The sequence below is a fragment of the Vitis vinifera genome, chromosome 16 (assembly GCF_030704535.1).
Source record: "Vitis vinifera cultivar Pinot Noir 40024 chromosome 16, ASM3070453v1".
Lineage (NCBI taxonomy): Eukaryota > Viridiplantae > Streptophyta > Magnoliopsida > Vitales > Vitaceae > Vitis > Vitis vinifera.
The window spans coordinates 5,180,578-5,203,744 of NC_081820.1; the positions used below are offsets into that span (position 1 = coordinate 5,180,578).

Here is a 23,167-nt window from a genome sequence, read left to right on the forward strand (position 1 = left end):
AAAACATCTCTATTCCACTCCTTCAGTTTAGACTTCAAGGCCTTTAATTTTGCCACCAAAATAAAACTTGAAGAGCCACTAAAGTTGTCCCCCTCCCACCACATCTTCAGAAGATCCTTAAAACCCTCCACCTTCAACCGCATATTCTCAAATCTAGAAAGGGAGGAGGGGCCTCTTATTAGATCTCCTCCATCTAAAAGAATCGGGAAATGGTTAGACACAGGTCTCAAAAGGACACATTGCATCGACCCGCTAAAACAGCAATCCCACCCCTCATTCACTAAAAAGGGATCCAACCTTGACAATAACTGATTGTTCACCCCTCCACTCCAGGTAAAAGGACCCCCCAACAACGGGAGGTCCTTTAACTCTAAGTCTTCTATTACCTCAGAGATCCTTCTCATGTTTGAGTTCAAACTCTCCCCTGCTGCACTCTTCAGGGCATTTAATCGAGTTAAAATCCCCAGCAACACACCACGGGCCACTCCAAAGTCCCTTTATGGCCCCCAACTCACCCTAGAAACACTCCCTATCCCACCTCAAAGTCAGGCCATAAACCCTTATAAAAGTTCAAATGAAGCCATCCTCACAATTCTTACATTGGCATGACATTGAGAACACTCCCGTTTCCAAATCGACCAACTACAACACCCTCTTATCCCAAAAAACCACTATAACTCCAACAGCACCCCTTGAGTCCACAACTCCCCATTCTAAGAATCTCCCCACTCCTAAGCTACGAATGAGACCCCTTGACATTCCCTGGATCTTAGTTTCCTGTAAGCAAACCAAATCCACCTTATTCTTTTTTATCAAAACTTTGATCACCTTCCTTTTGTCACTGTCATTAGCCCCTCTTACATTCCCGGAAAGCATTCAAATCTCCATCTAGACCTAAAAGTGCTGCCCCCTTCTTCTCCTCCTCCAATATAATTCACAATACATTCTAGCTTTCTCAACTCCCTTTCAAACCTTGATGACTCCAATTCTTTCCTTTTCCTACCATCCAACTTCCCCTTCTAATCTTTCCTCTCTTTCATCCTTTTCAACAAGATCAAAATCTCCCCTTTGAATCCCTCCGTCAACATTCCTATGCAGCGGCTAAACTTAGCCAAACAACTAGATGACCAGCTAAGAGTACCCACTTCCTCACCCTCCTCCAAAGCCTCCTGTATTGCCCTTTTCGATGAAACCTCTATCACCTCCTCGACAGCCCCTAGTTCCTTACCTGAAAATCCAAAACCCTCTGCCTCCCCCCCATCCGCCAAAATCACCCTTAAGGGGTCCAAAACTGCTAGCCTGTCCGCCTTTGAAATTTAGCCCCAATCGGATCCCCCGCCAGTGGTGACGAGTGTCCCATCCAGCCCAGAAGGAGTAGAATAAGAAGAAGAAAGATCCCATTTCCCCAAGAAGAACAAAGAACAAAGGGGAGGAGTTGTGTACCTGGAGGCCTCCTCCATTAGAGCTTCGTCTGTGATCTCTACATGATGAAGCAAGCCCTACCCCCTTTTAAGGCTTTAGCAATGGGTCAGCCCTTTTTAAAAGAACTATGGTTAATGCATGAAAGATTAGGGCATCCAAGTTTTTTCTCTTTGAAAACTTTGTACCCTAAATTGTGTGTCAACTTGGATTTGTTAAAAAACCACTGTATTTCTTATTCCTTGAGCAGTAAAATATGTGAAATTCCTTTTTCTCTCATCCACACTAATGTTTGGGGTCCTTCACAAGTTACTTATCATTCAGGAGCATTGTTCATAAGTTTTATAAATGATTATACTCGAACCACACGGATCTATCTCCTAAAAGAAAAATCCAATACTATCATCACCCTTAAACAATTCCATCAAATGATCCAAACCCAGTTTAATGCAAAATTGCAAGTTGTGGAGTTGGACAATGGAGGGGAGTATTTAAACCAAACCCTAGGAAATTATTTCTTGGAGAATGGGATTATTCATCAAACCTCTTGTGTAGGTACTCCTCAACAAAATGGGGTCGCTAAAAGGAAGAATAGACATTTGTTGGAGGCCCTAATGTTTGCTAGAAATGTTCCTAAGTTTTTTTAGGGAGATGCAGTGCTTACAATTACCTACCTTATCAAGAGAATGCCCACAAAAAGCCTAAACTCCAAGACTCTAATAGACATCCTAAAACAACACCTACCTCACATAAATTGCCTTGGCTCCCTTCCACCCAAGGTCTTTGGTTATACTATATTTGTCTCCATGAATGTATGTTTTTTTTGAAAACCAGCCCTATTACCAGAAATATGATCTTCAAGGGGAGAAAATATTGCAAGAAAATCAGTCTTAGATGCCCTTTACTCTTTTGGAGTCATGCAACCGAACATGGTGATGTAGAGCAAGTAGACAACATACAACCAGCAATAGGAAAAGAAACTAACATCATAAAACCAGTAGTAGTAGAAAATGCTACAAAACATGGTGATGTAGAGGAGATAGACAACATACAACCAGCAGCAGGAAAAGAAACCCACATCATAAAACCAGCAATAGCCGAAAATGCTGATTCAGACTTGATGGTTTACTCTACGAGGCCAAGGCTACCAATGCAAGAGCAAGACCCAATCTCTCTTACACACAATCAATCATCAACTCCAGAATCAGGTACATCTAATCCTTCTAAGCCTTCTCTTCTTAATCATGGTTTTGACACTGATCTTAATATTCCTATAGCTATTCACAAAGGTGTTAGAAGTTATATTAAACATCCTTTGTCAAACTTTCTATCCTACCATAGACCTTGCCACCAATATTAGGCCTTTACCACTCATTTGTCCTCGGATTCAGTTCCTAAATATGTACAAGAGGCTCTAAGTGATCCTATGTGGAAGGAGGCTATAAATGAAGAGGTGAAAGCCTTGTATAAAAATGAAACATTGGATATTGTTGATTTGTCCGAAGATAAAAAATTAGTAGGATGCAAGTGGGTATTCACCATTAAATACAAAGTTGATGGTTCGATTGAGAAGTATAAAGAAAGGAATACATACAAATCTATGGAATTGATAACTAAGAAAATTTTGCACCTGTGGAAAAAATGAATTCCATTAGAGTTTTTTTATCCTTAGCAGCAAATCTCGATTGGCCTCTATAACAATTTGATGTAAAAAATGTTTTTTTCATGGGAACTTGGAAAAAGAAGTATTTATGGATTTGCCTCCTAGTTTTGAAGGAAAATTCAGCGATTGAAAGGTTTTTAGATTGAAAAAATCATTGTATGGTTTGAAGCAATCTCCTCCGGCATGGTTTAAGAGATTTATTAAGTCTCTGCTCAAATTTGGCTATCACCAAAACCAAGGAGATCATACTCTTTTCAACAAGCAATCACCTAAAAAGAATATTACTACACTTATTGTTATGTAGATGACAAAATCTAAGATATTTTCTTGGCATTGAGGTAGCAAGATCTAAAAGGGGAATTTATGTGACACAAAAGAAGTATATCCTTGATTTGCTAAATGAAACCAGAATGCTAGGATGCAAACCTACAGGTACACCTATTAATCAAAATCATCAATTAGGCGCCATCACTGAAGGCATACTGGTTGAAAAAGGAAGATATCAAAAACTTGTTGGGAGATACCAGACCAAATATAGCATATGTCGTTAGCATGGTAAGTCAGTTTATGCACTCCCCTTAAAAAGTCACATAGATGCAGTCTTAAGAATCTTGAGGTACCTAAAGTCAACTCCAGGAGAAGGTTTATTGTTCTCAAAGAACAATCACCTCAGAGTTAAGGCTTACACAGATGCAAATTGGGCAGGTTCTATAACTGTTAGGAGACCTACTTCAAGGTATTGTACTTTTGTGGGCCACAACTTGGTTATTTGGAGAAGAAAAAGCAACATGTAGGTGTTCGGTCTAGTGCTAAAGCAAAGTTTCGAGCCATGGCCCTTGGCATTTGTGAACTCATGTGGCTAAAGTTTATTAAAGGAACTACAAGTTAATCTTGAGAATCCCATAAGACTATATTGTGATAACAAGGTTGCAAAAAGCATTGCTCACAACCCAATACAACATGACAAGACTAAACATATTGAGATTGATAGACATTTTATTAAAGAAAGATTAATAGTAGTAGACTGATTTGCACTCTGTTTGTTGCATCCAAAATACAACTAGTTGATGTCTTCACAGAGGGAGTTTAGAATCCTACACTCAACTCTATGGTTAGCAAGTTGGAAATAGAAGATATTTTGAACCAGCTTGAGGGGGAGTGTTGGAATCCAATAATTATTCCTGATTTCATGGAGTTTATTTGATTTATTCCTGATTTTGTGCATATTTTCTGCATATTTAGATTAGTTGATTATGTAAATTAGGGGAGTTGTAATTTAGAAGATTTGTAGGAAGATTTTAGGAATAGGTCAATTATCTTATTCTATTTCCATTTATTGTACAAGTTTGAAAGTTGTATATATATTTGTATTAATTTTTCAAAGAAATAAGAAGAAGATTTTATTTTCCAACGGTTTCTTCTTAGGAGGAGAGAATGATGCAGTCATTAATAGACAATTTATGGCAAGTTTGAAAATATCAAAGGTTTGAATGGAAAAAGTTTGTTATTAAATTAAAATTCAAAATGTCAGTTTTTTGTTATTAAAGGCTATTAATTGTGTCTTTGAAACCTTCAGAAAGTAGTTGAGGGTTATCATTATAAAAGAGAAGAACCTACTTATTGTAAGGACTTTTGATGATTATCCAGAAAAAAGGTATAAAAAGTGATTAACCAGAACTTTCCGATTTCAGCTTATGCAAAGGGTTTTTCCTAAATTTTTCCTTAAGAAATCTTGGGAGAGAGGTGACAGGAAAAATAGAAAGAAAAAAAAGAATATCTGGGAACATAATGAAAGGAACTGACTGCAACTAACTAGAGACTAATCCAACTATGTCATTCAAAATAAGAAAATGCACAAATAGAGGTCAAGAATGTCTTCATATGTCCTTACCACAAATATTATCATGTAATATTAATAATACCACCTCCTAAAGGAACACAAAAAACTTCAAACCCCAAACCCCATGAAACCAAGATCCTCAAAGAGGGAAATCTATCGACATAACTAAAGCAGGAAAGCAAATGGCTCATATACAAAGTTCAGGACTAAGACGAGATATTTTATAGTTTTGAAAGTAAAAAATGTCTAAGATAATTCCCCCCTACAAACTTGTGACTCAAAATTGTATTTTGGATTGCATGTCATTATCACTTCCTCAAAAACACAACTTCGATTAAAAGACAAAGTTCAAAACAAAAAGAAGCATTAGCACAAGAAAGACTAAAAACTAAGGGCTTGTTTGTCAATGTATTTGAAAATGATCCTTAAAAATAATTATTAATTGGCTTCAGAAACAAAATTTTGTTTGGGAACTCAAATATGGAAGATATACACTCAGCTTACTCTCCATAAATGTAATGTACACTGCAAAAGTTCCCAAAGTATTCTCTATATTTTCAATATTACTCGGAATACTCCTCAAAAAACCACTGATAATACCTCAAATTTGTTCTAGAAAACAATCTATTTATAGAACAAATTCTCAAAAAACTGTTTTTTATCAAAAGTTTGTCAAATGTTTTTTCAAAGTTAGTTTCTATTCTAAATGACAGAAAATTATTCTGGAGAACAGTTTCCAAACAAGCTCATTCTAGTTTTTGTTTAGAGACAAAAAGAGGTGATAAAATAAATTTAATAGAGCATGTACTTGATAACAAGTCCTAAATTATAAGTAAAGGAACAACCAAGCATCCAAATCTGGGCAGCAAATTTATTAAATTGGAGAAAATAAATTACCAGTGAAGACAAGAACAAAAATTCTTTGAAATGGACCATAGTATTAGTGAAGACACTGAATGTTGTGGAAGAAAAGGAACAGAAAATTTACAAAAGAAAGTGAAGATTACCGAATAATATCAGATAATGATGAAGTAGGAACGTCAGTGTATGTGTATGAATTGTAAGGGGATTTATCTTTGGCCCCAACCTCTTCCGCAGAAATGATAACTTGAAATTGCTGGGCTTTACTCTTTAGGACCAAACAATAACAAAGCAACGGACATCCGGAAAGAATGATTATTTTGCACAGCAGTATGAAAGAAGTGAAGTTGGCTTGTCTTACAAAGACCAAAATAAAGCATAAGGGCCAGAACAAACCAGAGTCCCAGAATTATAAGGATTTTGAAAAGAAATGCACTTGTCGTCGTCCAAACAACTTGACTGCAAAATGAAAGAAAAACAATGATGATAAAAACCAGCATAAAACATCACAAATCCTTTACAACCACATGCCATACAATAAATGAAAGAAATTATTCTTACAATTTATCTTTTTCGGGTAAAGAGCAACCCTCACTCATTTACTTTAGTAAGATAGTGTATTTGCATTAAATAGAAGAAAGATATAAAGAGAAAGGAGTCAGGTACTTCAACAATAAAATATACAAAGGAACCAATGGACTAAAGAGAGAAACAAATTCCCCACAAAAAACAAGCCCACCACAAACCTCAAGGATGATGTGAACACAAGGGAAATGGCTCCTCTCTTAGCCTATCAACTCATGAATTGCTAATTTAGGCTTCCAAGAAAACGAACACCTTGAAACTCTAGCGAAAACAATTCCTTCTGACTTAGCGATAGTATCTCAATGACTTTCTATGTGCATATGATACCCAAAAGAAGGGAAAAAAACATCACTGAAATGTCCATCACAAGATTAGAGGCACCCAGCTCTTGCCACCTTCAGGCCCTCCAGTAGAGCCCCAATCTCTGCTTCAATGGCCAAATCAAAACTAGCCCCTTCAGAAAAACTCAAATAATCTCACCTGTGTTATATGAGTCCACCATTCCCATCCAACCTGGGTTACTTAAGAAGTAGCCATCAAAATTAAGTTTTAAGTTACCTACAGGCAGAGAAGCCAACTCAGCCTGAAACTCCACCACTCTCTTACACGAAAGGCAGACCAATCCTCAATCCAACAAAATAATGCTAAAGGGGATTCCAGAAAACTACATGGCAATTAACATCTAAATACTGTGAGGAAATAGATGATCTCCCACACACCAACCATTAATTACCTAAGGAGCAGTTATCAAAATGAAGCTTTAGGGTACCTAGACAAAGAGAGGCCAACTCATCGTGCTCCATCACTCTCTTACATGGGAGGTAGACCAGTTTTCAATCCAGAAAGATAATGCGACAGGGGATTCCATGAAACCCCTTGGTAACTGACATCCAATTAGTAATGAGGAAATAAATGTTCTCCCACACATCTACCAGAAATAGTGCTTAACCCCCCACCCCAACTGTAACAGCAAATCAATCAAACAGCCAGAAGATAGCCAGCATGTCAGAGATATATCTAGGAGCTACCTGCACTAGCCAGATACCAAAAGCCTTCTCCAATGTTTTAAAAGAAGAAGAAGATGAAAGAAAAGAATATGGAAATAGTTAAAATTAGTAGTAACGAGCAAACTGAAATGAGAGTTTTGACCAATGTTTTAAAAGGCTATTGAGGCTTACACCTTGAGCCAATTCTTTGCAAATTGAGGCAACTATCCTTTGTACTATTAATTTTTATTTATTTATATATTTATATTTATATTTATCATTATTTATTATTTTAAATTTCTTATTTTAATCATTTTTAATATGGTTATAGTAAAGTGATATTGCAGCTTAAGTCTCAGTATCCAAACAGTTGTAATCGGATATTGGCCTTTGTGGGCATCTTTGCTATATATTTTATAAGAGGCTCAAGCCTCAATGTTCAATGAGTTTTAAAGGTTCTATGCTTTTTTGGGGCTATTGGTACAAATTTTATAAGTTTTGTATTAGGTCCCAATTTGGGTTAAACCTTTTACAAATAAGGACTTAATTGACTTTCAATTAACCCTTTAAATGAAGGGGAAAAATAGAAATTAAGAATAAGGAATAAGGGAATTGTTGTTGACCTACTGGTTGAACTCATATATAATCATTATCTTATTATTGATAAATAAGGAAAAATCCCACTACAATTGAGAAATGAAAAAAAGAATGAGTGGATATTAACACTAATGGGGAATCCCCCCATGAATTTTAATAACCCCAATGAGGATAATTTTGCTTTTTCTCTCCTTTCAACTATTTTATACATCATGTATACTTTGGTGCACCTCTGTTTAGACATCTTTATATATATATATATATATATATATATATACACTCTTTTTTGCCTATCAAAGAAAACACTCATGGGGAGGATAATATAGCAATTCGATATGATTGTATTCTTTTTTTTTTTTTTTTAATGAGAAAGGATATGATTATATTCTTTGGAAGATCCTACTAGTGATGTTTACAATATTGCCAAAAATTATTTGATGAATCCATGAGAGAGTTGAATTTAAAAGAGAGAAAAAGGAATTGAATTATAAAGTATTAATAATGACAAAATAATTAACCTTATTATTATGAAGTTTATTCCTTTTAATCATTCAATTTTCTTGTGACTTCATTAGTATAGCTTAATTTTACTCACCTCCTAAGGATTGAACTAAATACACTTAGCCACCATTATTTCAAATTTTGTCAAATACCACCCCTACCCTTGTCATTTTGTTAAATTCCACACACCTCTCCTTAGACTCAAAGTAAGGGAGGTATTGAAAAATTTGAAATCAATAATGGCTAAGTGTGTTTAGGCCAAACTTTAGAGAAGGTAAATGAAATTAACCCTTATTAGTATTTTTTATTTTTTTGAGTCTTTTTATTATTTATTTATTTAGGTTTCCTCATCATTTTGCCTTGAGGTTATGTCTCATCTCATTTAGGCAAAATGCCTCAAGACCACCTTTAGCCTTTTAAAACATTGGTTTGACTATATGTAAAGAATTGAGAGGATATTGCACATGAAATTCAATCAAATTGGAAAAGCACAAGTAATTACCATATACCATCAAGTTAAAGGGAATCATAATAAGATAATTGCACAAGCTGCCATGCTTTGTGGGGCAGGATGTGTCAATAGTTAAGGGAAAAAAAGGTTAAAAGAATTAGTTTTGGAAATGAGGATAGTAAGATAGCTGAGTAGCAAAATAAGGCATGGTAAGAAACCAATACGCATAGCGGAATTAAGGAAGATTATCATTTAAGATGATGCAGATGGCCACCAAAAAGACCAATGAGTACATGAGCAAGAAGAGGTTACTACAATCAATTTAAAGATAAAAGGACGACAAGCAGACAAAGGCTCCATTTTGTAGCATCTTTTTTACTGTTTCAGAGTTCTTTTACCCCTCACTATGCCTTGCACCTTTTTGAAGACCTAGGCGTGCATTTAATGACAGGAATTTAACAGTGGTCAAGAATTCATGTAATAAACTCCAAATAATTGGAATATAAGGCTTAATTTTGAACTTTTCTCTTCAAAGGGCCCTTACACAACTGAAGAAGAGGACATTGATTATTTAGTACACTGTTCAGGGAACAAAAAAGAGAAGATGAATGGATGATGATAATGACATGCCTCATGGACATCAATGTCCATGATCCCAATTCCTAAGTTTTCAATTACCAAATACAAATGAAAACCTTAAAAAAGCAACCAAGTAACCGAATAAGTAGGCATCAACAGAGTGCTCTATGAAAAAAAATGGCCAAAGAAAATAAATAATTAATCTAAAACTAAGTGTCCATTTAGATACACTTCATATTTTCTCTTTTTAAAATAAGAAAATAATAGTAACTTTTAAATAATATACAAGAGCTCTTAGAGACTTGCATTAAAAGATTAATGTTTGAAAAAACTGTTTAAAAAAATTGAGGTATCAAAACCTCAAGTTTTAAATTTTTAAAGTGATTTTCAAAGGCATGTCTTTAAAGTAAATCCATACATTTTGCACAAGATGTTTTACTTTTATATAGAAATTTTTTATTTCAAATAAAAAAAAAAACAGGAAGGTCATCAAAACGGACACTAAAATTCTCACCAATGACAACAACATCCAAATAATCACCAAAGCTAAGTAGTTACACAAAAAGGGCTAACTAATAGCTTTCTATTATTGATGTACCTTCATGAAGCATGGATGCAAGTCAACAGTTGATATGATCTCAGCTCTCTGCCCTAAACTCAGGTTTGGAGACATTTTCCATGACAAATAGAGCGATTCCATTGGTACCTTGCCCCACAGGCAGTGTCCTCCAACATTTGCTGTTAAGTCAAAAATTGGAATTAAATTGGGGAGAGAGAAAGAGAGAGACTGAGAACGTTTAAAATAAGACTTCAGATTAGAACTGCAACAATTGAAAAATATTTTATAATTTGGTAAAGAATAAACATGGTAAAATAAATAACAAAACAAGACGTTAACAATGTTCTTAATCCTGAATTGATTAGCAAGATGCCAAGAAACAGATTGGTACACATCAAACCAAAGGAAAAAAAAAAAGACCTAGATTCTCACGTATTTAACCATTAAATACTACCAATATTTAGCTCTCTATAGCTCTTATATGACTGAGCTTTAATTTCAGGTAATTGCAAAACCCAAGCCCCTGCAAATTGTTATAAAAGTTACTCCAAGTCAAAAATTTTTTTTTTTTTTTTGATAGGAAACGACAAAGGAATATATTAAAAGAAAAAAGAAGTACAAGAGAAAGATGAGAAATCCTTCCACCAAAGAAAACTAAACAACAAGAATACGAAAACAAGAAAATACAAAGTAAAAATGAACAAACTCTCTAGACTAGACAAACCCAAAGGAATTACACGCCGCTAGCCAATCAAGTTGTAACACAATAAGGGGAGTCCCTTTAAAAACCTTGGAACAAAAATCCCAAAGAGAAGCAAGGAAATGAATAGAATCCCAAAGATTCTCTGAATTCCTTACTTTATCCTCAAAAATCCTCGCCTTTCTTTCCCTCCGCACAACCCAAATTACAGCTATACAAGCATCTTGCCACAAAACTATCCCTCTTCGATAAACCAAAGCCATTGTAATTGATGAACAACATGTCAGAAATGCTCCTTGGGGGAACTCAATCCATCTTGGCTAACTGAAATAATCTGTGCCATAACCCCATCGTCAAAGAACAATGTAGGAAAAGATGATCAGCTGATTCTCCATGCCTCATGCACAACTTACAAATATCAGGACTAAGAGCTTTGTAGGGTCTTCTCACTTGTAGCAAGTCATTAGTATTTACCTTTTTGTGTGCCACCAACCAGACAAAGGACTTGACTTTGAAAGGGACTTGAGATTTCCAAACACACTTAGTAGGGAAAACTGGAGGAGAACCAGAGCATTGGGATAAGGTAAGAAAAAAAGATTTGACTGTAAAAAGCCCTGAAGAAGATAAAGACCAGGATCTCGCATCTGGAACCGAAAATGACACATGTAGACAATCAAGTGACCGCATGAGGCCTTCTAAATCTTCTATCTCAGGATCGGATAGGTTGCGTCAAAAGTTAAAGTTCCATGAAAAGGGATGAGTAGATCCGAGAATTGAAGAAATAAGACTATTTTTATCCGTGACTACTCTAAATAGTCTTGGATATTGAGAACCCAAAGGTTGATCCCCCCACCACAAGTCTTCCCATAACCGAATTCTTTCCTCATCTCCTACTACAAAACGAGTAAACTTGGAAAACTCTTGAAAAACTTGAGCCAAGGACAACGATGTGACCATCTAACTATAGTGTTGGCATCCCATCCATTGGAGTGTGATCCGTAAATGCTTAAAATAACCTTATGCCATAGAGTTGAACCTTCCCTAGGGTACCTCCACAACCATTTCCCTAAGAGTGCGACATTCCTTAGAACTATCTTCCCAAATCCCAAACCCCCTTTTGCCTTTGGCTTACACACTACATCCCAACTAACAAGATGATCTCTTTTACCTTCCCCAACCCTTGACCATAAAAAATCCCTTTGCAATCTCTCAATTTTTGCAGCCACTGAAGCAAGTATCTTAAACAAGGAAAGGAAGTAGCAAGGCATGTGGGTGAGGCAAGATTGGATAAGAGTTATCCTACCCCCAAAAGATAAAAAAGTCTTTTGTCACCCATCAAATCTTCTCAAGATCCTCTCAATCACAGGATCCCAAAAGCCACAAGTCTTGGGATTTCCTCCCAAAGGGAGACCCAAGTAGGGTATAGGCCACCCAGAAACCTTGCAATCAAGCAATTCGGCCAACCTAGAAAAATGATTCTGTTCAAGATTGATGTCATAAATATTACTCTTGTCAAGGTTAACCTTAAACCCAGAAATATGCCCAAACACTAGCAATAAACTCTTGAGAGAATACAAATCTTCCTCCCTAGTGTTAGAGAAGAAAATGGTATCATCTGCAAATTGCAAATGGGACACCCTTGTATTGTTCCTACCCACCCTGAAACCCTCCAACAAATTTCTTTCCTCTGCTCTCAATAACATCCTGCTCAGTACATCTGCGACTAAAGTAAACAAAAAGGGGGATAAAGGGTCGTCTTGTCTTAAGCCTCTGGATGCCTTGACCCACCCTATAGCGTTTCCATTCACTAAGACTGCAAAAGATACCGTGGACAAACAGTCTCTCATCCATTTCCTCCATCTAGGACTAAACCCCTTCTTCTCCAACACATGATCTAAAAAATCCCAACACACATGATCGTAAGCCTTTTCAAAGTCGATTTTGAATACGACTCCTTCCTCTCTTGATCGTCTTTTCTCATCCACTATCTCATTGGCTATGAGAACTGCATCCAATATTTATCTCCCTTGAACAAAAGCGCCTTGAGTAGAATGAATAGTTTCGTGTAGAACCCCTCTTAGATACCCTGATAACACTTTGGCTATTATCTTGTAAAGACTAGTGATCAAGCTAATAGGTCTATAGTCTGATATTTTCTTTTTCATGCTTTTTTTGGGCAACAGAACTATGAAGGAAGCATTAGTGCTTTGATTGATAATCCCGCTACCGTGGAACTCTGCAAACACTCTCACTAAATCCTCCTTGATCACATTCCAACAATCTTAAAACACTGCAATGGTAGAGCCATCAGGACCCGGCGCCTTATCCCTATCCAACTGAAAAATGGTCTTATAAATCTCTTTTTCAGTAAAAGGGGAGTCCAACCTAGATGCACTCTCTACAGATATAGGGGACCAATCTTAGCCTTCAACTCTCCAAGACTCTCCAGTAGGACTCGAGTAGAGCTTTTCAAAGTAAAGTAAAATCTCCTTTGACTCCAAGTCAAAATTGAATGGGCACAAGTGAGAGGAAACTCAATGTATAATAGCATAATCACAGACTCAAGATGTGGACAAATTTTTAGCATCAATTTGGAAGTGACACATTATTGCTACTCATCATAAAAGCTGCATCTACAGTGTAATTTATGTGATAAACCTGGAAGCACAAGGAAAGCCATAGTACTTATTTTACCAATATGTGATAAACCTGAAGCAACAACTATTGACCAATTCACCATATGCAACTTTCTCTCAAGAGCCCCTACTCTTGAAGGATAAATCCCTTCAGAAATTTTCCAGCCTTAGATCACCTTTCTCGAGATGACAAATAATGACATTAAATAAATTGGTAAACTCGACAGAGCATTTTTTTATCAGAGTTAGTCTTCATCCTTTTAATAGATGCTATCTATTCCACATAGTGAGCTGTTTCTAAAATCTTTCCTCCACCATGTCCCAAACTCGAGATAATATGAAACAGGCTCCCAACAAAAGGCATAGATTGGTGGTGGGCAGTGTCCCCACCCTGCATCCAGGTACACCAGCTAGATCCTCCACATTGCAATTATGAGGACATCAAAAATTTAAGCAACTAAAGCATCTTACTTGAAAAAGGTGCCATGTCCATAATGTCCTTGGGTAAACCAAATCCACTAATTGACTCCTTGCTTTCAGCTGCAAGAAAATAGAAATTAGACCAAGTATTGCAAAGGAAAGCATACCTAAATCCTCAAAAACCAATAAAAATCCAACACAGAATTACATACCACACTTAACAATCAAGATTGTTAGTGACCCAGATTTGGATTCCATTGCTAGCTTACTAATATCAGGGAGAATAAAATTTGCTTGAGCTTGATGACTACCATCAACTCTGGTTGAACTGGTCAAAATGCATGCTCGATTGAACCGATAAACTGCAGGGTACTGTCTCCAAAGAACATCAGAGAAGAAGAAAATAATATTCAAGATATGCATGGAATTGATCAGTATAACTTAAAAAGACACATACATTCATACCTCTGCAAGTGCAATGTCAGATATTGGTCTTGCTAACAAGATATACAAAGGAAATGGACTCTGAGCTTGTACTCCATCATATGTAGACCCTGGTAGAGAAATTGTCATTTGAATCCTACAAAACCAACCAGCAGCAATCCAGTTAATGGCCTCAAAATGCAGTTGATTTTTATGCTATTGATGCAGCTAAGAAAAAGAGCCAACATCCTCAAAACTTAAGCAACTGAAACTCATTCAGTATCTTGAACAATTGCAGTTTGACTACGATAGGAAAAATTAGGAAAACTTTAATCATAAAAGATATCATACACCAAAACAATATAAGTTTTTTCTCCGCAACCCTATTTGTTTTTGCAACAGTGTGCTAAAGTGAAATTTGATCCATTAGGAACCTCTAAAACCACTTTCCCATAGATGATATTTACAAATGTCAATTTCCCTTTCTCTTGCATATGTGTGTGCGCTCTTATGTGTTCTATACATGTATACATTTTTTTTTTCTGTTTTCCAATAAGCAATGAGAGAGAGAGAGAGAGAGAGAGAGAGAACATACAAGACTACTTAAAAATAGGAAAATAATAAAATATACAGTTTGTGAGCTGAATAATAACCTCCGAAGTGTGTAAGAAAAAGATATTTAAATAGACCTCATTATTTAACACAAAGGGGCATGTAAAATTAGCAATGAAATCGTTACCTTCTTTTGTGCTTTGCTTGTATTTTGTATCGCAAACATCTTTGAAGAAATGATGGCTACATTATTAAAAGAGTACAGTTAGAAACATAAAATTAAAGAAAGAATCTTGATTACCATTCAAATAAGTAATACATCTACAGGTTATTAGCACCAAAAGAATTGGACAAAGATTTAATGGAATAAAGAAAAGAAGTTTTCATGGCTAAAAATTAGTATATCCAACTATCAAGAATTTCATTGCCACTATATTTGTTTTGGGAAATCAAGTATCTCTTTCAAGGAAAGGCAAGTATGATGTTTCAAAATAATGATAATTGCAAACCATATTAAACTTCCAAGGAGATATATTGTAACTACACCAAACTATTTTAATAAGAAAACGAAGAAAAAAAAAACAGAATAGAACATACAAAATACAGAAGCAGAAAACAAGTTGAAATATTGACAATTAAATACATTACATTTCCTACAGCACGTCGTTGAAGAATGTTATAAAGTTCGACAGGCTTGCAGTAAATGGATAAAGACTCTTCTGCTGCAATTTCCTCCTCTGCAGATAAGTGCACACGAGAATCTTGGCGGCACATCTGATCTGCACTTCTAGAATAGCTGCAATTGCAAACATGAATTTTCTTTTCATGAAATGTGATGAAATGACCCATCAAATGAAAAAGGCAAAAGGACCAAATTGTTACACTTCCATTTGTACTTCAAACAACCATATTGCAAGTATCTAGCACTCTATCATTCAACCACTCAGATGCCAAGAAGTCAAGACCTTTGCTATATTCTTGAAATATTTTGCATTAATTGCTTTAAAGGCACACCAATCACATTAAGAAACCATGGAGGGACAAAACCGCATAAAAAGACAACAAAGTGATTTACTTATAAATATACATAACAACATTTGAGATAGTACTTATAAAAATTGATTTACTTATAAATAAAGAAGGAAATAAAATATGTTTTCCACCTTCCTTTTATCTTCATCCCCAAGGAATAGGAAAAAAGGAAAATAAAAACTCAAATCTTACATGGGTATGAAACCTTCCTAATTTTGCAAGGATGCCAAAATCAAGCAAATCAGAAATTAACCTAAATAAGGTAATTTTATACTTGGAAATAATATTATAAGTGTATGGGCCTCTGAATAATGATTTGGTTGGTTGGGCTTGGGAAACAACACATGGTTTGGCCGAATACCAACTTGGCATAGTTCAATTAGGTAGGCAAAAGAATAGTTTTGGAAAGCGCAAAGCACACCGAAGAGGCAAAACTCTCCTACAGCTTATGTGCAATGCCCAACACAGTGTAGGCACTTGAGTGAAGTGAAACATGACTTAGGATGCATATCAATTATACAAATATGCTCCAAAATCAAATATAATCAGTGAAGATTTTAAAATTCCAAAAATTTAAAAGCATTCAACAATGAAGATTTTAATCTATCAAAAAAAAATATTATCCAAAATCTAATATAATAAATGAAGACTTTAAAATTCCAAAAATTTAAAAGAAGCATTCAACAAAAAGGTAATTAAATTATATAAATTTCAATATACAGTAAGAAATTTCAAGAATGAAAGTGTTTAAAAAGTTAAAATAAAGTGGACAAGGTACACCTTTCCAGCAAGGCGCTAAGTAGGTGCGGCTTAGGCCAAGGCACACTTTAAGCACACCTTTTAAAACTCTGGGAAAAAGTAAGGCTCATGCCAATTCTAGGCCATGCATTGTCCTATGCTCAAGCAACAATTGCAGTCCATGACATCCTAACTAAGTCCTAAAGAGTAAAGAAACAAATTTTGTTGCAACAAGGATTCTACTATCCCAGAAAATGGGTGATAGCTAAGGTGGTTAGGTCTATAACAACAACAAAATTAAGGTTGAGAAGTTTGATTAGAGAGAGAGAGAAATTTTATTAACAAGGCATTAAGACGCATGCTCTATTAATTTTGAAATGCCCAAGTGAAAGATGAACTCAGAGAGAAAGTCCACTCTCTTTTTCTACTAAGTTTGAGTAATATGGCTCTTCTTAAGGCCACAAAAAGAAGAAACAATTGTCTAGTTAAGACAAACTTAAAGAGTCTATACAAGATGAAGTCTCTTGTGAGTTATTCGTATTTAAAGAAGCTATTGTTCACTTTCAAGATCAAGAAGGTACACTCAATATCATTTTAATAAATTTATTTCAACTATTATACAATGTTTTAAAAGGCTAAAGGCAGTCTTGAGGTGTTTTTGCCAAAATGAGGTGAAGCATAAGCCTCGAGGCAAAACAAGGCATAAGCCTCGACTTAAAAATAATAATGATAATAAAAAGAAAAAAACATTTAAAATCAGAAAAATACTAATAAAATAACATTACAATTAAATCCTAAGAAAACCATACAATGTATAATAATCAAATTAATTGCATGTCATTTTCAATAGTTTCTACGATGTATAATAATCAAATTAATTATGTCATTTTTAAGAGCTTCTAATTTAAGTTTTCTTTTTTTTTTTTTTTTCCTTTTCTAAAATCCAACTTCTTCTCATGCATTTATCAAATAATCTTCAAAACTACCATCACTATCGCTAGTAGGATACTCTAATGAATCAAAATTATATCCAATTGTTCTATTATCCTATCCATCAATGTTAATGTCAACTCAAATTTCCTTTTTATCCATAATTATAGTGATCTTTTTTTCTTTATCCATCAATAATAAGATAATGATTACATATAATTTTGGTCATTTATATATACAAAAAGCCCAAAAAGGCCCTAAACCCATCAAAATGTTTTGAATATTTAAGGCTTAAGCCTCAATAGCCTTGAGCTATAACCTTAAGGTTATAAGCCTCAATTGGGTGAGGCTTAAGCCTCGATTATCCTCTATTCAAGCTATAGCCTCAAGGCTAATTTGCATAACCTCGCCTTAAGGCAAGCCCCAAGGCATAAGCCTTAATAGCCTTTTAAAACACTGTTATTATATATCTAAAGAAGAAGGCATGACTTTTTTATCTACTCCCTACCAAACTTCTATAAACACCCTATGGATACCATGATGTATGATAAAGAGACTCCCCATGGAGTATGTATGGACAACCTTAAACTCAAATAAGTCCAAGAAAATGGCCTATGAGTATACAAATTATGTTTGTAGTGAAGGTTTGGTTGGGAATAACTATAGCAAAGAAGGATAAGTTCATATGAACCCAAAAGTTTTCAAGTGTCGAGCGTTACACTTGAGACAAGGAATGGCGCATTAGAATAAATTGTACAAAGCATTACAAAAACTAAAAGAAGAAAGCCTCTAATTCAAGTAATATAAAAGTCATAGACGAAAGCATTTCTCTAAATTTACTAGAGGTAACTCAGGTAAAGAGGCATTCTTTATTCAAGGTGTTGCATCATTTCTCCTAATAGGGAATAGTTCAAGACTTGTGAGTCAATAGATGTTAGGAAGGTTCTTATTAGAATTCACGTAGTTTGTGATATTTTTTTGTTTTTTATGGGTAAACACAAAAGAGAATATATTGATTAGAAAAAGGAAGTCTGAAGGGCAACCCAAGGCATATAAGAAGTATACAGTAGGAGCCAAAAGGCTAAAAAGAGCAAAATAATAAGGAAAACAAAAACCACACCCGCTCTCACCTAGAGCCCAACCAATCAAAAAAGTCAATTAAAGATAAAGGGTCAGCATCTATATACAACTTTGTCTAAGACCATAAACTACACACAAAAGAATACTTCAACCTATGTACTGAAAACTCTTCATTGTCGAATGTTATCCTATTTCTTTCTTTCCACATTGCCCAAAAAAGGCATAAAGGAGCTAGAGCTTTTTTGCGCTTCTTGCCCACATAGGACTCAAACCAACCAAGGAGAGTCTCCCTTACCAAGCAAGGAAGAACCCAAGTCACTCCAAAGAGAGCGAATAATAACTCCCACAAACTCTAGTCTTCATGCAATGGATTAAGATGTGATTACTAGACTCCTCTTCGGCTAGACAAAAGAAACATCTATTAGCAAGGGTCCAACCCCTCCTTTTGAGTTGATCCAAAGTTAAAACTTCCCCCACGAGACTTCCCAAGCAAAAAAAACCCACTCTAGGAGGAACATAAGGACTCCAAATTATTTTTCTTGGAAACCGAACTGTACTTCCCAGCTCCCCAGCACTATAAAGAGACTTAACTATGAAAAACCCACTTTTTGTCTTTTTCCAAACCCTACCCTCCACTTTTGCACTAACTCTCTTTCCTTGGATTGTCATGAGCAACTGCTCCACCAAGACTACCTCCCAATCATTGATGTAGTTTGTGATGTTGTTGACATAGGAAAGGTTAAATTAAGATGCATTTCATGTCTTATTTATACTTTGTGGAAGAGGCAATACCTTTCGAAAGGAGGGAGAATTACTTTGATTAAAAGCATGTTGCCTCTCTTCCGATCTATTTCATGTCTCTATTTGTCATTTCAAGAAAGATGAGTCTCAAGTTGGAGCAGATCCAAAAAATTTTCCTTTAGGTTAGTGGTGCTCCAGAGAAAAGACCTCACTTGGTTAATTGTTCCATTTTCTGTTTCGCAAAAAGGGGGAGGAGACTTGGCCTTCGCAATCTTTCTACTATAAACAAGGCTTTGCTTGGAAAATCAAGTTGGAGGTTTCCAAATAGGCAATCAAGAAGATATATCAACCTAAAAGGAAATCAAGAAGACTTCAAGGAGATGGAATTCCAAGTTAATCTTTCTAGGACCTTTTTGTAGGGTTGTTGGTGCACTAGGTTCATAATGCATTACATTTTTATTTAAGCACAAAATCATCCACATGCCTAAATCGATTTTATTCTTTTATAAATTGGATGAATAATCATTTTAAATAAAAACCACCTTTGATTAGTATTATTCATGGTTAAAAAGGTTTTCAAAATGATAAGGAGTGTATATAGCCAAGTTTCCAAAAGGATATTGCACTAGAAATGCAAAAGTTTTTATGCAATTTTTTTTAATGATTTTTATGAAAAATGAGAGTGATTATTTCAAGAATAAAAGCTCATGTTTTGACATACATATTATCATTAAAAAGAGTTTTTCTCTTAAATTTTCATATTGAAATAATATGAGTTGTTAACGGTCATTTGTACATCAATTTTCTATATTTTTTATATATTTGACCAAGTTGTTAGACAAACAATTTTTCTAAAAGCTTAAACTTACAAGATTTGTGGGATTCTAACAATTGATCCACAATAGGTGGGGTGGCTTGGGCCTTGTGTGGGAAAAGAGAGGAAGAAAGTGTGGTTTTCAGCTCCTTTGTGTCTTTTTTGGATTGTTTGGAAGGAAAGAAACAATAGGGCTTTGGAAAATAAGGGGCATTTGGTTCAAGGGTGTAATTCGTTTTTCCTTTGTAATCTTTGGGCATGGACTAAGGGGTTCTTTTTACTCTGGCCCCTCTTTGTGGATTTTGTAGATTAGTTAGGCTCTAGTTAAGGGGTTCTTTTTTCTCTCTTGTATACTACCTGTATACTTTGGGGTGCATCCTTGATGTGCCTTTTTCTTTTAATATATTGCTTTTTATTCATCAAAAAAAAAAAAAAAAACAATTGATCAAACCGGTCAACCATAAGTTTCAATTGGTTGAGATGATTTTAGGCAGTAAAGTTAAAGACTTAACCAATTAAGGTTGGTTCAATTAGTTGAAGCTAGCGGTGATTGTTGGTGCTACCAATTAAGCTACAAGGCCCAACGATCCCCTACAATACAATTATACTAATGGTTGGTTTACTTATGCAACTCCTATATAAGGTTCTTATACTTAATTTATTGTAGAGGGAATTATTCTACATTGTTCTTCAATCATTAATTAAGCCTTAAAGAATACTTTGAGAGCACTTTGGGTCAAAACTTGCATTTCAACTTAGTACAACTCAACCCTAATTTTATCTTGTATGAATTTGAGCTTAAACTTGTACTAGGATTTTATAAAATCAATTTTCTATCAATTGTTAACCTTGTGAAGATTACCAAGTTTTAGGGAGCTTAAGAATGGGGGTATCACTTGAGAGGGTCCATTGGAACCATAATTCAAGGGAGATAGTTTGAAAACTCTGTCACTAAAAGTCTTGTTATTGTAAGGGTCCCTGGGAACCAAACCATAATCCAAGTACAAAGTTTGAAGGCTTAGGTTGGAAGCCTTGTTACTGGAACCCTCAACATGGTTAAAAGATTGAGGAGAGTGGATGTACGTTGGGTTACGCTAAATCACTATAAAATATTGAGTTTCAATTTCTTTTCTATTCTCTATTTAATTTATAAGCAATAGTTTATATATTGTTTTCGTTATATTATTACATATAATTATCACTTGCATTCAGAATTGTTAAATTTTATAAAAAGTGATTGTCACCCAATTCACCCTCCTCTTAGGTGATTACATTAAGTTGATTAGCACATAAACCTAACAAAGTCCTTATGAAAAATAGGTTAGAACATTGGAGAAGACAAAGGGGGTTGGTGTTCCCAAAGCATGCAAGACGGCCATTGGTTTGGGATGTAGAATGCAATCAGAAATTGGTTTGAGGTTATAAAAAGCAGGTCCCATGGAATAGCAAGAGGGCAAAATTTTGGAAAGATAGATAATGCAGTGACTTGTTCTTGGAAAAGGCGTTCCATGTGATATTTTCCATAATTTCCTCCAAAGATGATTGGGTAGCAAAGGCGTGGGAGCAAGTCAAGAAGAAGGGGATAGTTGGAGTCCCAAATTCTCAAAACAGCTTGATGATTGAGAATGTGAGGGAGGGAGAGTTTTTTAAAGGAAATTGCATACTTTATCAATAAGAAGATATAAGGAAGATGACTTGTGTTGCAAGAAAACTAAGAGTGATCATTTAGATCCCTTTTACACATCCCTACAAAGGGGAGGTAAAGAGTCTTTACCCATAATCGTTGTGCGAAATCCTTGGGTACCAACAAAGGTTGGATTCTTCACATGGGAAGCGGTTTGGAGAAGAATACTGGCACTAGATCATCTCATAAGGAGAGATAAAGTTTATTGAATGGATGTTATACATGTAAAAAGGATGAAAAATGGGTTGATCATTTGTTTGGTCATTACCCAAAGAAAGAATGTTGTGGCAACTAATTTATTCTCTTTTTGGAGTGATTTAGGTGTTGCATTCTACAGTTAGAGGAAACCTCTTGTGTTGGCCTGGTTCATTTAAAGGAAAGAGGAAGAATGCATGGAGAGTTGCTCCTTGTGCTTGTTTTAAACCTTATGAATGCAAAGAAATAGGAGGTTGTTTAATGAAGTAAAGTAGCCAAACCAAGCTAGCAAATCTTATTTTATGTCTATTTTTTGGGAATGTGAAAGTGTACATAGGGGCCATGCAATGTTCTTGATAAACTTTGTAGATTGGTCAAGCTTCAAGTAAGGAGAGGGAGTTTGCTTTTTATTTTCCCTTTTCTTGGTTAACCTTTTCGTGCATATTGTATACATCATGTGTACTTTGGTGCGTCTCTTCTTAGGCATTTCTCATATATTTTCTTACTTACGAATAAGAAAAAAAAAATTATGGCATAAACCTCTTAGGTATGAATAAGAGGGGGACAATTTGAGGTCTATCTTGGGTTGAGTCACATTGTGGTGGAAGAATGATGTCTTTACGAAGCCAAGTGATTAAAAGCCATACTTTAAAAGCAAACTAAGAAATAGTTTAAGCACTTAAAAAACTAACAACAACATGGAATTTGGGCGAGTGAACAAGTTTAATGAGTTCCACAAAACTGAAGATTGTCCCACACAATGCAAGTTTTCAAATGTGGGATTTTCAAAGGACTTTGGGCTTAATAGTTGATTCATCATGTTACTGGGCAAATATATCTCACTTAACCACTTAGTTCTAAGACATTCCTAAGACATTATTTAGTTCCCTTGCTAGTTATACTAGTTCGAGAATTTTTTATTGCACAACTAATGAAGGTACATTGAATCCCTTTTTTTGTGGATAGGTAAACAAAATAAAGAAATAAAAAGTTAACTAAAGGTGGACCAAAGAACACAGGTCATATACAAAGGAAGCCAAAATAGAAACAAAAAAAGGGGCAACAAAAACCAATTGCCCCTTCAAGAAATAGTCAATAATCTCTAACATGATTAAGGAGCCTTCAAAAAATCTTTAGTTCCTCTCCTTCTATGTTGTCCAAAAAACACACAGCCCTTCAAA

The 23,167-nt window shown here is 35.2% G+C and overlaps 1 protein-coding gene across 3 annotated transcripts in view; it reads right to left on the bottom strand.

The window, feature by feature from the left end:
- LOC100252876 (polycomb group protein EMBRYONIC FLOWER 2) overlaps positions 1 to 23,167 on the bottom strand; it is a 67,770-nt gene that overhangs the window by 38,140 nt on the left and 6,463 nt on the right. For all 3 annotated transcript variants that reach the window (XM_010663942.3, XM_010663945.3, XM_010663944.3), the window contains 8 exons: positions 15,421 to 15,568; positions 14,960 to 15,015; positions 14,263 to 14,377; positions 14,010 to 14,169; positions 13,849 to 13,917; positions 10,081 to 10,220; positions 6,180 to 6,242; positions 5,930 to 6,051 (listed from right to left, as the gene is read on the bottom strand). In XM_010663942.3, the coding sequence (XP_010662244.1) occupies positions 5,930 to 6,051; positions 6,180 to 6,242; positions 10,081 to 10,220; positions 13,849 to 13,917; positions 14,010 to 14,169; positions 14,263 to 14,377; positions 14,960 to 15,015; positions 15,421 to 15,568 (873 nt within the window). The remainder of the gene's footprint in view (positions 1 to 5,929; positions 6,052 to 6,179; positions 6,243 to 10,080; positions 10,221 to 13,848; positions 13,918 to 14,009; positions 14,170 to 14,262; positions 14,378 to 14,959; positions 15,016 to 15,420; positions 15,569 to 23,167) is intronic.